The following is a 16,584-nucleotide window of genomic DNA, read 5'->3' as shown; positions in this document are numbered from 1 at the left end:
TACTTTAGAAAGTTCTCCCCCATCTAAACTCTTGGCGAACAAGAGGTTACAAGAGCAGAGTCCATTATGACATAATAATCCAACCCCGCTTTGTTTATACGACGAATCCCCGGGAGGTGTAGACTTTTGGGATTGGTGACACGCAGTGACAAACCTCAATGTTTGACCAATTACAGAAGAGTGGGTGTGGTTATGGTAAACAAGATTTTATATGGGTTTTCAGTGGGCGGGGCTTAAGATCATTTTATAATATTTCAGTGAATCAAGATGAGTACAATAGGGATCCAACTTCTATTTAAGTCACACTTAAATCAATCTATGTTGTTGTTTTTTTTAATCTAATTTATATCCAACACGAACAAAAACAACCAAAAATCTTTAAACATTAAATCAATCAATCAAATTGTTAATCATATTTTATTTATTTTTTCTTAACTTAAGGCAGTGATCAAAACCAAATTCATCATCATATTTTCATAGACGTTATAAAAAAAGGCAGTTTTAAATATTTACAAACATTGTGACCAAAGGGCCTGTTCATTACCTTCTATATAATATAATATACATCAGTAGTTTAGTAAAAAATATAATCAACAGTGACATCACCAATACAAAAAAAAACGTTTTCTCCCCAAAAATCACCTTTTCTATTGTGTTTTAAAGCAGAACATATACGCACATGATCAGAAATGAATAATCCGAGGGTCAAAAAAAAAAAAGTGATTTACAGAACCGTCAGATTCGTTTCGACTATTTGCTGGAGAAGAGGAGAGACAAGAAGAGACGCTGAGGAGGTCAGTGGTCCGTCTGCGTGGACGGCGAGGGGCTGGCCGGCTGTGAGAAATGTTTGTAGCTCTCCGTGGACGAGCTCTGAGGAGGCGATGGGATGGGAGTGTCTGGAGACGCTGTGGTGACAGCGAACAGTTACACGGCGGTGAAAAACCGAAAACATTTCCTGACGAATCATCTTACAAAATGGTCTCTTGCTGATAAATAATGTGTGTGTGTTGCACTCACCGAGCGGTGCGGAGTGTGCGATGGGCATGCTGCTGATGACTATTGTGTGTCCGGTCACAGGGTCTTGAGACAGTTGGGTGTGTGCCGAGGGGTGCAAGTGTGTCGGCTCAGCGTTGAAACCTGGACATTGGACACAGTTTTTTTCTTTTATGTCTTAAAAAACTAAAATGAGATTTAAATATCTGCAATTCAATTAAGTGAACCTCAAAAAAAGATAGTTCTACACATATTGAAAGCATTAGTTGAAATAAAAAACACCATTTTTAAACAAAAACGCACACATTTCTTACTAAACTGTGAATAAAACTCTTAATTCACACCCAAAATCGGGTAGTATAATTGTTTATAAATGTACAAAACCTTTTGCTTGAACCACTGGGCTGTGTTCCAAATCGCGCGCTTCTGCACTTACACTTAGTATTTTGAGTGCACAAGTGTGTCCCAATTAGCAGTGTGGGAAAATGTAGTGTCCAATGAGCACTCAATTGGTGCAATCAAAAGGGCAGAAAATTGAGTGAGGATCGATGGACACTTTCCACCCTTAACAGATGCCATCTTAGTGGCGTAGATGAAACAAAACTGAAGCTTCGTCACTCGCGTTTTTGGAGCAGATTCTGATGTAAATGTCTGGAGAAAACACTAATTTTACCACAAAACAACACAGTAATAACAAAATGAAACACAACTTAACCCCAAAAAGATGTAGATTACTTCTTACACTCCTTAGTTGAAATGAGGGAAAGCAGAAAATGAGTAAAATTTTTTTTTTTTTTTTTTTTTATATTTATGCCACACAAAAGAAGAGATGCAATTGGAGTGTTGAACTGTCCGTCTCTTGCATGTGAGATAAATGATGGTTTTATTTTTTTTGTCTCAGTGACAAATGTTACGGTGAGGATGGACAGTAAAGTGATGTCTACCTTTTTTAATGTTTTAAAATAAGGGTCCAAAGAAGGAACCAAGTAGATGAAGTCTCCAGTCCTGCCCAGTCGAGTTAAACTTGAGCCGGGTCTGGAGTAAAATGTGTAGTTTCTATTACTAAATTACCATTAATGTTTGTGGTGCTTTTTTTTTTGTTTGCTTCCCCAAACTAGCATAAACAGGAAACCTCAGAGCCATTTCTTCAATGCTATACCAGTGATCTTACTAAAGTGCTAAACCGCAGGCGCCATTTAGCACGTGCAAACAACAACTTTGGCAATTTTTCCCCACATCATGTAAAAGTCTTTGTCTGTTAAGGCTGCATCAAGTATGCATTTGGAAATATAACACTTCACTCCCTGAGAATAAAAGCGACGCAGCGTTTTTATCTTTACTTTTTTTTTCGCTGAGAAACACCAGACACAAGTTTTTAGACTTTTCCTTACACCTCATCTTTAGTTAAAGGCCAGACTTCCAATGTTATTAATACATTCAGGGTTTTAACTTCAGGCCACTATTTTTACACATGCAGGAAAGTCTCGGGGTGATGCGCTACAGAGTTTTTCTTGTCGAGACATTCGCTTCTATATCTGGGATTTGAATATACGCTGGCTTTCCTTTTTCAACCTCTGAGCAAAATTCATAATATTTTACCCTTTTTAGGTTTAACCTTTTTAGCGTTTTACTCGCAAACTTCCCTGAGAGTTTGTACTTTTTTGCTCTTCAGCATAGGTTTATGTTCTCCTCCTCACATTAATCACTACACGGCTTCGGCGCTGCATTGTCTAGTTGAAGGTCACGCTATTTTTCTTCATCCAGGTTTATGAGGAGCAACGCCGGCCCCGGTCTTACCTCCCAGCAGCATCTCGTGCAGCAGGTTGTCGATCTTGGCCAGGCCGCACAGCTTAATGAACTGGAGTTGCTCGATCATTTGCCATGTGATGCTCTGCAGGGTCGGCAGCAGGAGTAACAGCTCTCCAAAGCGACCCCTGGAGTCGTACTGTCTGTCATTAATGTAGTCCTCCAGGCTCATCTGGACCTGCAAACACCAGGATGTTGTTGAGCAAAACATCATACATACCAAAAAATAATGTTTCTCTTCAAGAGTGTACTTTTTACCTGCAGACGGACAGCCCGGATCTTGGAAGGGTTTCGCAAAGACTTTGCGTCTATAAGATAAAGGAGAATTAGAACTTATTAAATCTACTATATAATGAAATATACTACATAATGAACAACTGCATTTAAATTTGGGGACAATGGAGTAAAGTGTTTCCCTAGCCATAATATACTTTATAAGAGCATTACCTTGTTTTTGCTCTTCTTTTCTTGACATTCAACACAAATATACTTATTTTATTTTCCTGATGAAATGGTTTTTATTACAATGAAACAAGCTATTTAATCATACTTTCTTCTTAATAACCTTTTAAAAATGTTCTGATAATATTTGTTAATATTTAAGGATTAAAACAACTGTTCAAGCTGAATTAAATCATGAATCATGAATTTAAAAATATGCACTACATAGAGTCCAAATCACATTTACTTTAATAAAATTCATGAATTATTTTTATTTTTATTCAAATTACATCGACAGCTTGGAATTGACATCTTCAGGTTATGGCTGCTTTTATCCAAATAATACATTTATTTTCCTTTTTAGTGTTGCCTGTGTCCCTTGATTTTTTTTATTTATCTATTTGTTGTCTTACTATAGCTGATCTAAATAGAAATAGATATTTATTAAATTATAATATTTTGATGATGCTGTTTAAAAAGTGTTTTAATTGAACCTACATCTTAAGCACCTTTAATTGACGATTATTATCAACTAGAAAGATTTAAAAAAAAAAAAGATTTTTAATCTGGTGTAGAATGACGATTTAAAAATTGATTTTTTTTTTTTTCAACCAACTGTAATGAGCAATGTTTGCCACTAGATGTCTCTAAAGATCAAGGATGCCTGATCCACAGTCTTTACAGGAGAAAGAGTCACAGTGACGTGTGTGTTTTGTTACCCGGGTCAAAGAAGACGATGGCTTTCAGTGCAGCGTACTCGTTCTCGTCTATTTGAATGTCCTGGAAAGGCAGGACCAGCTCATCCAGGACTCGGTTCGCGACCCGACTGATCTCGGGCTCTGGGCTGTTTTTGTGGATCACACAACCGTTACCTGAACACAAAAGGGTTTTGTTAAGTGGGTCACGTGCTCGGGCCACGAGTGAAAGGAAAAGACATGAGTCAATCATTCACCAACACGGTCCCGAAGATTCATAATAACCGTCAGCGTCTGCTGGCAACTTTTTTCTTACCCAAGAGCAGGAAGTCCTTCAACGTCATTGACCTTTTGGCAACCCCGAGCAAAAGGTGCTCACCTGCATGTGCCCTGAGCAGGCTCACCTGGAGACAAACACTCAGGTCAACAAAGGAGGCAAACAGCGAACAATGGCGGCCCACGTTCAGACCCACGGGTCGTAATGGCGCTACGTTATGAAGTGCTTGTATGCTAATGCTAACTCACAGGTCAATCATTCTTTCAAAGGCCGTTTGAACAGAATAAGGAAGAACGGATCAAATATAAAAGGCAATGTTCAAACATGAAGTTACACAACTAAATGCCGTTCAGATGTTTTTGTCAACAAATATTTATAACCATTTTATGCTTGAGGTTTTTAGTTTTACCTTTAAACTTATGGCTCCTCAGTGTTCTTTAAATATCTCACAAATTATATTGGCAAAGCACATTTATTTCAAGTTTATACTTCACATAACGATGACTTCTGACAAAATAAGAAATACAATAAGAACTATATTTGTCTGCTAGCATGAGGTGTACCGGAGCTAGCTTATTCAACAATACTATTTTTATGAGGCAGGAAGACATTTGCAGGGTTTCCAATGAACCACATATACAAAAGCACACGTATGGTGCAGACGCTCATTTATTTGACATACAACTGTGTTTAAAATTGAACAGGCTCCTGTAGACTGTAAGCTAGCACCTCACTATATACAGCACACTTGCTAAATACGATTAGCTAGTTAGCTTAGCTGGAGTTTGGGGTTTCGATCCTGAATAAGAAGATACAAAATATTGTTTTGCAAATCTTAGATAGAAAAGGGACAAAAAATGTGCTTTTACTTAAAGTTACTTGAAGTTTTTTACTAACTGAGACAAAAATGCAGCCATTTTTCACTGTATTTATATTGTATTTATACATGAGGTCAGAGTGAAACTAAAATAGAAATCTTAAATCACTACTTAAACACTAAATGAAACCCTTTGATTTTCCTCCTTTACACATTTATTTGCGTATTAAAAATTAACATTCATATTGATGGGTTTTGTCTCCAGTTCTTCCCTGATTTATGTTGAGAATTATTGTAAAAAATGAATATAGAAGAAAAATAATATACAATTTAACTCTATGTCAATTACTTTGGTTGTCTCAACGGCAGCACAAATGTCAAATAAGTACCAATAATTTTCTAGTTCAGATATAATATTTAGTCTTTTTATTTTGACATTTACAATATATACAATATGTCTATATATGTCTAATGTATGTAAGGGCATGTCTAATTTCATCAAGGACTTGTATTCAAGGGTGTTTGTGACAGTTTGAACACTGAAAATGCAATTACTTGAATTTTTGACAAAAAAATATTATCAGTTTGATAGAGTTCTATTAAAGGTTGTCTCATAACTTAAGTCAAATCTCACCTCATGAGAAAACACAAAGGAACCCGGTTGTTTTCTTCTTAAATGGGGATTTGAAAATAAATAGTTTTTCTGACCACAAGTATCACTTCACGTTTTCTCGGAGAGAACTGGTTACGTGTCAATATAAAAGGGTTATCGATTGTGATGGTCTGATGAAGCTTCATGAAGCAGTGTCATTTCCACTAGATGGCGGTCTCTGCAATATGTTCCTTTGTTTCTAACGATTGTTCTAATGAAACATGACAACATTTTTAACTAATGGCGCCACCTACTGCCCTATCAAAAACTTGACACCGTTTCATGAAGCTTTATCAGCACATCACTAGTTATTGATGCACTTTTGTTGTACTTGTGTCAAAACTCAAACATATTGATTTACAAAATTGTTTGAAAAAGTAAGAGCGTTAAAACTTCTTAATAACAGTTTTTATGTATTAATCGGCTTTAAATGAGTGTTATTATATATTGACCTTACATGAAGTGTTTCAAATGTAGTCACAAATAATATTAAACACAAGAAAAAAAGTTTATATGTAATCAGGGAAAGGGGGGGGTTTATGTATCGGCATGTATCGTAACAAATAAAATAAAAAACTCATCCTCCAATCGATTCTTAGATTTCGAGCACATCACAACAGTCATTGATTGACTAAGATAAAAATCTTGCATAGATTAGCGAGCAATTAAAGCTGTGATTCAGTCATACCTGGTCATCCAGTGGAAGTTCCCCAAAAGAAGGAATGTATTTTGCCCACTCCACTAGAACCAGCAACTGCTGTCTCATGGAATCACACAAGTCTCCGATTGTGGCGGATTTCTGCTCCGCTATGTCTGTTATAACAACTGGAGCTGTGATCTGTCATGGAGAATAAAAGTCTTGTTAGCGGGAACTAGCTTGTCTTGAATGTTTGCTTCAGCCTCACCTGCTGAGAGAGAGACTCTGCTTGTGCCAGAGTCGCGATTGGGGTGATGTCCTGAGAGTCGGGAATATTCCTTCTGGAGCTGATTCGATCTCTCTCGTTCTGAACGGCTGAGATAACAGAAATATAATAGAAACATATGGTCTGTTAATGACATGAAACCCTCGGATTATACAGTGTCTAGGGTACTTTGTACGGCTGAATAGTGAAAAGGTGATACGGTGGAAAATAGTTATACTGGTTGGCATCAGCAAGATGAGTTGATCATTAACCGGCGTCGATCCTGAACAACATGTTTGAGTAACACATGATTAGGTGTCATAAAAACCTCGCCAAGGTTATTCTACTCATAAATACACACACAGCAAGTCTATTTTATGGCGACCTTTTAACCATTTCTTTTTCTAAGAAACCCTTCACACCATTATATATCTCATCAGTGTTTTGTAGCAGATAAACTGAATGAAAACGTTCTTTTCGGCGAACGACAAAATGAATGCAGCGCAGCGTTACCTTCTTTTTTCATGCCAGCCCTGAAGCATTTGTGGAGTCGGCAGAAACGACACTGGTTCCTCTTATCTTTATCAACAACGCATTGTCGACTGAATCTGTACCAAGAGAAAAAAGTTCAGCTTAAAGACAAAGATCACTCATCTAAACGTGCCATTTATTGCGTTCAAACATTGACCGACGTAATAGACGATAAATGCAAACGCTGGTTATTTTTACATTTATTGTTATTTTCACATCTCAGGTAACGTTAGGTAACTAATATTTGTGTTGGATGTCGACATTGGGACGCACCTGCACGTGTAGACATGGCTCTTGCGGATGGAGCGTCGGAAGAAACCTTTGCAACCGTCGCAGCTGGAAGCGCCGTAGTGTTTTCCGGTGGCTTTGTCTCCACAGATGGCGCAGTTGCTGCTGAGCCCGTCCCGACCAGGAATGCTGGGCTCTGTCGGCATGCTCTCTGGAACATGATGCACTTGTCAGTGTGTGACGTGGACTTGTCAGTGTGTCAGCGTATTTTGGTGTTTTTTTGTCTTGCGAAAACATAACACTTCTAATTTTGACTTACTTTTCACTAAAATCGTACAACAGAAACGTTGGGATAGACACTCATTAGCAACATTATTCCCCCTAAAATGCTTTAAAAAAACAACCTTAAATTAGCTTTGGTTCATGGAAAACTTTACTCTGCTCTTTTATTGTATTATCATGGTATATTGTCACTATCACAGATCGTTATCGTGAGCAGCAGCTCCAGTATTGCCATCATCATCACAAACTTCATCACTGTCCTGACTGGAGAAGCAGCGGGTCAAATAAAAGTTAAAACATCCATGAAATTGCAATTTTTCTACCCGCATCATAGTAGTCTATGGATTATAGAAAAGGAACTGAGTTACTTCAACATCATAGTAGTGCCCACACCGAGTTTCTATATAAAGTTTCAAAGAGAAAATGAGCCCAACCTTGAATCAAAGATTCTTACCTCCTACCACGTACAGCACCTCTGCGTTCTCAAAGCCCAGTGTGCTGTAGGAAGGATCCAAACCCTCGCAATAGTTGGCTACCTCCATATCTAACAAGGACTTACTCTGTTGAGCAGGTGGATACTTCATCCTTCTCTCCTCTTTCCCTTCTCATTCATCACATTCTTGCAGACATGACAAAGGGAGATCCCGGGTATTAAAGATTTGAAATCCCAATCTGATTGGGCCAGGAGCGAGGAGCAGGGGAGGAGCTGACGTTAAGACTTCTCACCTTGTCGTACATGACTTATCTGTTGTTCTCCGCTCTTATCAGAAGGAATTGATAGATAGAGGTGAGGGAGATATTTCTCTTTTCTTCCACGGCCTAATTTAACTGCGTTTGGTGGCGCATTTGTCAGTGTGAGCGGGGAATGTGTTTCACAGGATTCCTAATCTAATCACAAGAGGAGTAATGGCATCACCGCCTCAGCAGATTTTATCTTTGGAGACACAAAGTGAAGTGGAAAACACTGATACCGTTAATTGCACTGCTCATGAGCACAGGGAACAGCCATGCATCCAAACTTGGACGATAAAAACTGCTTATAAAAGTCTTTTAATAGCAACAAACTCAAGTGTGCTATAAAACACTCTTTGACATTAAGTGACAAAACTGAAACTCTGGTTATTGCACCTGATGATAAAGTTCCAGGGTTGAGTCAGTACTTGGGTGACGTAAGCCAGTCTGTTGAGACTGAGCCTGACCAACCTGGGTGTTGTATTTGACAAAGACATGTCTCTAGTACAACACTGCAGAAAACTGACCAGAAACTGTTTCCTTCAACTGAGAAAAATCTATAATCTTGGTGTCACAACACAATCTGAAGTTTAAAATCCATGCGTTTGTGTCTTCTCGTTTAGACTGTTGTAACAGTTTATTTCGGTGTCTAAACAAGAAGTAGTTAATACAAAACTCTGCAGCAAGAATTCTGACCTGCTCTAGTAGAAGAACTCACATTTCCCTGATCCTTAAAACTCTTCATTGGCTGCCAGATTCTTTCAGGATCAATTTTAATATTCTTCTTACTCTCAGATCTATTCATGGTCAGGCTCCTCCTTACATCAGTGATCTGATCCAGCCTTACACCCCAGCTCGGGCTCTGAGGTCTGTGGATCAGAATCTACTGATGGTTCCTGAACACGCTTCTGGACCAGAGGAGAGAAATCCTTCCAGGCTGTTGCTCCTAAGCTTTGGAACGATCTTCCTCTCCCTCTGTGTTTGATGATCTACTGACTCCTTCAAGAAACATCTCAAGAAATTTTTATTTGTGCAGGATTTTTCCTAAATTTCTGGGACTTTTGTCTTATTTTGTCTTGGCCTTTTAAAGTTTTTAAATTTGTAGGTATTTTTAAGCATGTATTGCTTTTGATTGTTCAAGCATTTTGTGACCCTGGTCTAGAAAGGCACTTTACAAATAACTATTACTTCAATACTTCATTACTTGTAACATCATTGCCAGCATATACTGTAGAATACACATGTGTATCTTTGCTGTACGGTGTATTTTAATTGCATTAGTTAAGAATGTCTTCAGTCTTCTACTAGCAAGTGTGAAAACTAAATGACAAACCTTCCCCATGTCTAGTGTCAACACACTCTAATCTGCCGTCATAAAAACAGTTAAAAAGTTTCGGCCCTGCCATTGTCCTCTGAAAATATGGCTTTCTTGTTCCCATTGTTGGGATAAATTGAGGGTGAGTCATCCGTTAAGTGAGTCATCAGCTCTCTAGCAATACCAAAACCATTAACTGTCTACCTTACCGGCATCCAGATCAAAACAGCAAAAATGAATTAGCATGACAAGCAAAATAAAATAAAGTTAAGTGCGTGACAGATACATTTTAAGCAGGAGCTCTTTCTCTAGAACAAGATGGCGCCTAATAGAGTTTGAGTTTCACTCAGGTACTTGTCCGAAAAACAGGCTTAGGAAATCTGGAATCTGGAAATTAAATGCTGTCTAAACTAGTGAAAAGTAAACGTTTTGCATTGCAAAAAATATCTCAATGAACAACGGTTTAGATAAAACTAAAATTATAAACCCAAATTATATTGATTTTTCCTTGTTAAACATGTCATTTGTCAACCATACGAAATGTATTTAATAATCAACCGAGACAGTAACAGTTTGAACAATATTTTTAAGAATGTTTTGGGGCCAAAAAAGAAACTGCTGGTGAAAAAGGAAAAATAAATGTTCCAATGCTGGTTTACTTCCCAAACCAGGTGATTACTAGTGATGGTCTGATGAAGCTTCATGAAGCAGTGTCATTATTTTCAGAGTCCACTAGATGTCGGTCTCTGCACTATTTTACTTTATTTTGAACAACTGTTCTAATGAAACATTACATCATTTTTAAACTAATGACACTGTTTCATGAAGCTTCACCAGCACATCACTAGGGATTACTGTATTAATGTGGGCGACTGATGCTCAAATAAGTTGAATTGAACGAATGGAAGAAAAGATGAAGAAGAGAATGCTGAAGATCACAGAGATCAAGAAAAGAAAAACACAAGGAAGGAAACCAAGGGGTCAGAGAAAGAGGTGAAGTTTCTCGACACCAGCTGACTGAACTTGTGCAGTAAAGAACAGCGATTACTTTTTAACCAACACTAGGATCAGCAGGTCTGAGTCATCAGTTTGGAAGTGAAAGTAGAATAAATGGAGCCAAGCACGAAAGTTAAAAATGATCACATGATCTTTGTGACCGTGATTATAGCCGGTTATTAACTTATGTGCAGAAGTTTCACTTGCTTATTTTTTAATGTGACATGGAACAATTAAGAAGAATTTGGGCGATTTGATTTTTTTTGTGGGTAAAATTTGGATAATCTAGAACTAGTCTGTTGACCTGACCCGATATCTTTATATGTGGCCCAGATAGTTGGCTCAAATGAAAAAATAACATTTCGATATTGAGATATATAAAGATGCAAGTGTTTAACATGAGCCCAGGAATATGGTTTATCGACGTCAGCAATTACACACAGACTTCCAATAATAGTCAACATTATTATTTATTTACAATCAGACTCAAACTTATTGTTACGAAGAGCTTGTTTTTGTCATCCATGATGATATCCGTGTTTAACCCTTGTGTTGTCTCAGGGTCAAGGTCACCAGGAGGCTCGGAAACAAATGTGTTTGTAGTATGCCTTGTGTTGTCTCAAGGTCACCAGGAGTCTCGGAAACAAATTTGTTTGTGTTATCCCTTTTGTTGTCTCAGGGTTAATGTGACCCAGAGCCTTGCAAACAAATGTACTTGTGGTGTCCCTTGTGTTGTCTCTGGGTCAAGGTGAACCTCCTCCCTGGCTTCCATAAATACATATGCAATGGTTGAGGTCGTACACCTTGAACCAGAGACAACACAAGGGATACCACAAACTCATCTGTTTTGGAGCCTCTGGGTCACCTTGACCCAGAGACAACACAAGGGATACCACAAACACATTTTCTTTTGGAGCCTCCGGGTCACCTTGACCCTGAGACAACACAAGGGATACCACAAACACATTTGTTTTGGAGCCTCCGGGTCGCCTTGACCCTGAGATAACACAAGGGTTAACTTATATGTAACAGAGGAGCGGCAGTGATAGTTTGGACCTTCTCTGCTGCCATCAAGGACTTTAAAGCATGTTACTGACTATTGTCCACTGCTCAGGTAATACACAATTTAAAAACAGCATCATGATTGCGTCCAAATGACCTGTTTTAAACAGTAGACGTACGACAAGACTTCCTGATCAAAGAAAAAAAGAGTTTCATGATGACAGTTTCTGAGAAACCGTCCTTCCTCTTAACCAGAAGCTATCTAATACAAGAGACCTCACACCTAGAAAGATTTTTTTTTTTTCACGTATGAGCAGACCATAATACCGCCACTGTAATAAGTAATTTACACTTCAGCACTTATTTGATCCATTCTAACTATTGAATAACAGCGAGCACAATTTAATCTGTTTGATTTCCAACTGTATTTTAATGGTATTCTCATCACAGAGCCTCATTTCTATGAAATGACATGTGGATCTTTTTTTTTTCTGGTTCAACTTGGTTTCAAGTGACAGTGGTATCACTTATAAAAAAGAAAACCCACATTGGTCACACATGTGACACAACTTCCTGCTTGAAATGTGTTAATAATCATCCAGCGATTCATGCTCCTCTGTCTGTGTCAACTGAATCTTCAAATAGGAGAAAACTATCTTAAAAAGCTTTGTAAAAATGTGAGCCTGAAATAACCGGTGACTAAATGTAGTTATTCATTGGTACCTTTTTTATACTTTCACCAACAAGCTAGACGGACAGTAGGTCACATGATCAGGTGTCTCCTCGAAGAGAGCACAAAGTATTATCTCACAGAGAGAATAGAGTATTTATTAAAGAATGAACCATCGAGCTAGAAATCACAGAGGTTACCTGCAGTGCATCCAAATAAAAGGTCAAGATCCGCACTTACCTTTGGTTGCGCTTCTGTCCGAGATGTACATTTACGACCAGGCTTCACGCAGACATTGGCCCCCGGCGACCGCGGCGAACGTAATCGGAGATGAAAAGTGAAGTTTTGGGAGTGCTAAGCGGCCGATAATGCTAAAAGCGACACATTGGATGGCGCCTTGTCATTAGATCGATTTACTAAACAAACGCCGAGCAGGGTGGGGATGTTAAACAGTAACCTGGTGCCATAAAAAGCCAAAGGATCAGCGGAGTGGGTGTTTGTGTGCACGTGTGTTTGAGTCAAGCGTCGCTTCAAACGACAGCCGTGAGAAGCCGAGACCCTCGAGGTAATGTTTCACGAAATAATAGTGAACGAGTAACATTTTATTTTCAGGCGTGTATTTGTCATCTTTGTTCAGAGCCAGACACTTGAGTTGTGTACATTCATGTCAAGTGATAAAAAAAAATAAAGCAACTTTGACTCAAGCATTATTTAAAAAGCAAAGAGTGGAAAATGAGTCAGGAATTGGATAAATATGAGGACTGTTGGACGAACCAGCAGGGGGCGCTAGTTCAGGGATTCAATAGGAAACGATGTTGAAAAAGAAGTTGATGCATTCAGGCTTTTAAATACAGTTATATCAGAAGAAATCAAATATCAACTAGTTTGATTTAACATATCAAATGTTCAGGATTTTAAATGTAATCGTTTTTTCATGCTTTTATTATTTTTTGATTCATTGATTTAACAAAAAATATATATATTGACATATGGAAATTTTTAATTCGTTTTTTAATAAATATTTCAATTCAAAACTTTGTATTTTGAAATGTTTATTTTATTTTAATTGAGTAATTTTACTAAATAATTTTATTTTTCAAAATGAATGACATCCAAAACTACTGGTTGAATGTGAACCGCAATATAAGCTCATTGAGAGCCAGACGTCATAAAAAAAAACGGACACATTGTCTTAATGATTCCTGAGTTGACGCCAGTGCTTCTATGTGGTCACGTGATCTTCTACGCATCGCAGGATTGGCCGATCCAGTCCAATCATTAAGGTCTGCACTCTCCTGTCATGATGGTACTTTCGTACCAACATTTTATGTTGAATTCAAAAGGCTACAAATAAAATATATTAACATTAAAGGCCACAAATTAAACACTATTTTGTATTTTTTTGAATTATTGAATGAAATTATCCAATAAAAAACAATCAACATTTCAATATTATAATTACTGAATTCAATTATTAACAAAACAATTTAAATGCTTCAAAAATACCAACATTTAAAATGTTAATTTCAACCGTTGAATATTGGGCACGGATCTACTTCCGTATTTGAGCAGCTAGGGTAAGCACTTGAGGCACGAGCGTCCGCACAAGATGGTGAGCAGATCCAGGCAGTTGAAGGTGGTCAGACTCAGAAACACTTCGTTGAGACCCTCCAGGTCAAGGTTTTCCAAATAATGCAGCCGGAAAATGTGGTAGGGGACGAAACAGGCCATCATGATGAGGGCGAACAGGAGGCTCTTCTGCTGATGGCCGTGGTCCAGCTGCTGCCTGCCGGCCTCCGTCCGTCTGAGGACCCGCAGGACGTTGACCTGAAGCCCGGTCAGAACCACCGACACGACGATGATAAACGTGCTGATGACGTAGTTCAGCACCTTCACCCCCTTGTACTTGATGTGTTTCCCAAAGTGGAAACAATGGTGGCCGGTGGTCTCGTGAGGGTCAGGGGCGTCAGCGCGGTCGGTCTTTGCGCCGTAGGAGATACAGACGACAACCAGGACCACGATGAAAACCAGCGCGAACACGACGGCACCGAGCAGCACTGGCAGGATCCTGGAGTGGGAGGCCATGATCTCAGAGTTTTTATAGAATAACCTGAGCCGCGATATGATGATGATGACGTAGAAGAAGAAGCACGAGTACATGTGGATGTGGATCAGGCTGCTGACCACTTTGCACCAGGCCAAGCTCAGCATCCAGCGGTCGTTGGAGTAGTAGTAGATCCTGAAGGGCAACGTGACGAGGAAGATGAGGTGGGCACAGCTGAGGTAGAGCACCGTGATGGAGGTGGTGGAGCCCGCTCTGCACTTCATGATGCGATACATCAGAGAAATGCTGATGAGCCCACTGACCAGAACCACCGAGTAGATGACGATGAGTAGGACATCACGGCGATGGTCTCTGGTGGGGCTTGAGAACAAACCAACTTGGACAGTTGTGTTGTTCATTCTTTGATGCAAAACAAAAAGGCACCTAAAGACAGAATTAACTCATCAACTATTTTCTTCATGGAGCTCCGACACAAAAACCCCTGTAATCCACAACCACTTAATTAGTAAATACCATCTTAAAAATAAATAAAACGAACCTACCCTTGAGAGAAAAACAATGTCGTTTCTTTATTTTGGATGTACGCCGACAGAAATTTGATTTCACAAGAGCAGCGTACGAAGAAGCGTGATGCCGTCTGTCTCACATATTTGGCAGCTGAAGCATGAAGCCGAGCACTTCCTCATTTTGCAAAAGCTTCCTGTGATGTTTTTAGAGCAAGATATGAATCTGCAATACAGAATGCAATCTCACACAAAAAAAAACCCCTCAAACATTTAAGCCAGATGAGTAAGACAAGTTGCCAGGATCGTCTCCTTCTGCGTAACATTTCCATTTATTTAGATGTAAACAGTGAGAAACTATAAAAAGGTCAGCATGTTGGAAAGTACTTGCTCAAACGAAGAAATGAGAGCATTTATGAAGTTACTTACTTGCTTTTAACTAGTGATGGTCTGATGAAGCTTCATGAAGCAGTGTTATTATTTTCAGAGTCCACTAGATGGCGGTCTCTGCACTATTTTCCTTTGTTTTGAACAACTGTTCTAATGAAACATCACATCATTTTTAGAACAACTAAAATTAATTAGAACAACATTATCTCGCGTTTCACTTTAAGCGTAAAATGTAATACTTAACACTCCTTTTTGAAAATATCATCTTACAAAAATAAATAAAATCACTGTCAAGTGCAGGTTGAATATGAACAAAATGAGTTTCTTCAGCCAGACAACGTATTATTTTACTGCTTCCGTTTGATCGAGGACTCGACGAATAAAAGATGAATCCCCGTGAATATGTTTGGACCTAATAAATTAGTGAATATTTGTTAATTTACATCTCACTTAAATGCAACTGAAAAATATATTTTTTTAAAAAGATAAGATGAGGTAATGGTGCATTTTTGCCTCAGATACCATTGTAAAATATAATTATAATTCTTGTTATTGATCGAAACTTTAGGATTTTTTTTGTTAAGTTCCTTGACCGAAAATGCTATAACTTGTAAATTATATAAAACCAATAATTATTTTACAGGTGAATTAAATGAGTTTCCTACAATTAAGGCTACATTTTAGAGGTTCTTATTAAATAACAACAGTAATAAGATTTTAATTTGCGATATATATATATATATATATATATATATAATTTTTTCAGGACCCTATTGTACTTTTCCCCAACATCATTACGTAAGGCACTTTTCCTTCAATTCTCATTTTCTAAAATTAGAACCGATAATAAATTCATCATGAGCTCATTTTAACACTTTTTGTACAACCTTATTTCAAAAACAAGAGAAAATAAAAACGTATTTTGTAAAGTTCTTTATTCTTCACTATTTAAACTACAAAAATACAAAATGCAGCTTAAATGCATAATAAATACATTCCCTTTAAAAACCAACAATGAGATTCACATTCTTCACCTTTAAAAAAATAACCAAAACAAAAATGTGCAGTAAAAAAAATTCAAGTAGGAATTGATGCAAATGTTAATAAGAGGGATCAATAAAGTTTTATCTATCTATTTATCTAAGAATATCATTGATTTGTTATTCATCATGGATGTTGTATTGCAGGTTTCTAGTTATATAGGCAGTAGCTCAGTGCATTTATTTTTTTAAATAGCATATAAAAAAAATGTTTGTATAAGATAGCTTTTATTCAACCCTTCTGTAA

General features: G+C 37.9%; 2 protein-coding genes across 3 annotated transcripts; both read right to left on the bottom strand.

Moving 5' to 3' along the window:
- Positions 1–401: 401 nt before the first annotated feature.
- hnf4g (hepatocyte nuclear factor 4, gamma) lies at positions 402–12,711 on the bottom strand. Of its 2 annotated transcripts, none has more exons than XM_087789102.1 (11): positions 12,580–12,711; positions 7,388–7,553; positions 7,097–7,191; positions 6,587–6,693; positions 6,370–6,519; positions 4,252–4,339; positions 3,960–4,112; positions 3,058–3,107; positions 2,791–2,977; positions 1,018–1,137; positions 402–905 (listed from the first exon to the last, which is right to left on the bottom strand). In XM_087789102.1, the coding sequence occupies exons 1-11, from the start codon at positions 12,608–12,610 to the stop codon at positions 796–798; spliced, it is 1,257 nt and encodes a 418-aa protein (XP_087645228.1). In that variant the 5' UTR covers positions 12,611–12,711; the 3' UTR covers positions 402–795. The 2 variants fall into 2 exon arrangements, with proteins under 2 accessions (XP_087645228.1, XP_087645227.1); XM_087789101.1 differs by lacking the exon at positions 12,580–12,711 and adding an exon at positions 8,079–8,625.
- A 246-nt stretch (positions 12,712–12,957) lies between these two features.
- gpr141 (G protein-coupled receptor 141) lies at positions 12,958–15,034 on the bottom strand. Its single transcript, XM_087788099.1, has 2 exons — positions 14,947–15,034; positions 12,958–14,827 (listed from the first exon to the last, which is right to left on the bottom strand). The coding sequence occupies exon 2, from the start codon at positions 14,800–14,802 to the stop codon at positions 13,912–13,914; it is 891 nt and encodes a 296-aa protein (XP_087644225.1). The 5' UTR covers positions 14,803–14,827; positions 14,947–15,034; the 3' UTR covers positions 12,958–13,911.
- Between the last annotated feature and the right edge of the window lie 1,550 nt (positions 15,035–16,584).

The sequence above is a fragment of the Callionymus lyra genome, chromosome 4, assembly GCF_982586985.1.
Source record: "Callionymus lyra chromosome 4, fCalLyr1.hap1.1, whole genome shotgun sequence".
NCBI classification, from domain to species: Eukaryota; Metazoa; Chordata; class Actinopteri; order Syngnathiformes; family Callionymidae; genus Callionymus; species Callionymus lyra.
The sequence above is the reverse complement of the archived record's forward strand: the minus strand, read 5'-3'. Positions and strand labels throughout refer to the sequence as shown.

What these genes read in the sequence shown, in the direction of transcription:
- gpr141 (XM_087788099.1), bottom strand. Translation starts at nt 14,802, where the DNA reads ATGAACAACACAACTGTCCAAGTTGGTTTGTTCTCAAGCCCCACCAGA.
- hnf4g (XM_087789101.1), bottom strand. Translation starts at nt 8,208, where the DNA reads ATGAAGTATCCACCTGCTCAACAGAGTAAGTCCTTGTTAGATATGGAG. An exon ending in CATCGTCTTCTTTGACCCGG is followed by an intron (nt 3,108 to 3,959) that starts GTAACAAAACAC and finishes TTTATCTTATAG; the next exon opens with ACGCAAAGTCTTTGCGAAAC. An exon ending in TCCGGGCTGTCCGTCTGCAG is followed by an intron (nt 2,978 to 3,057) that starts GTAAAAAGTACA and finishes TGGTGTTTGCAG; the next exon opens with GTCCAGATGAGCCTGGAGGA.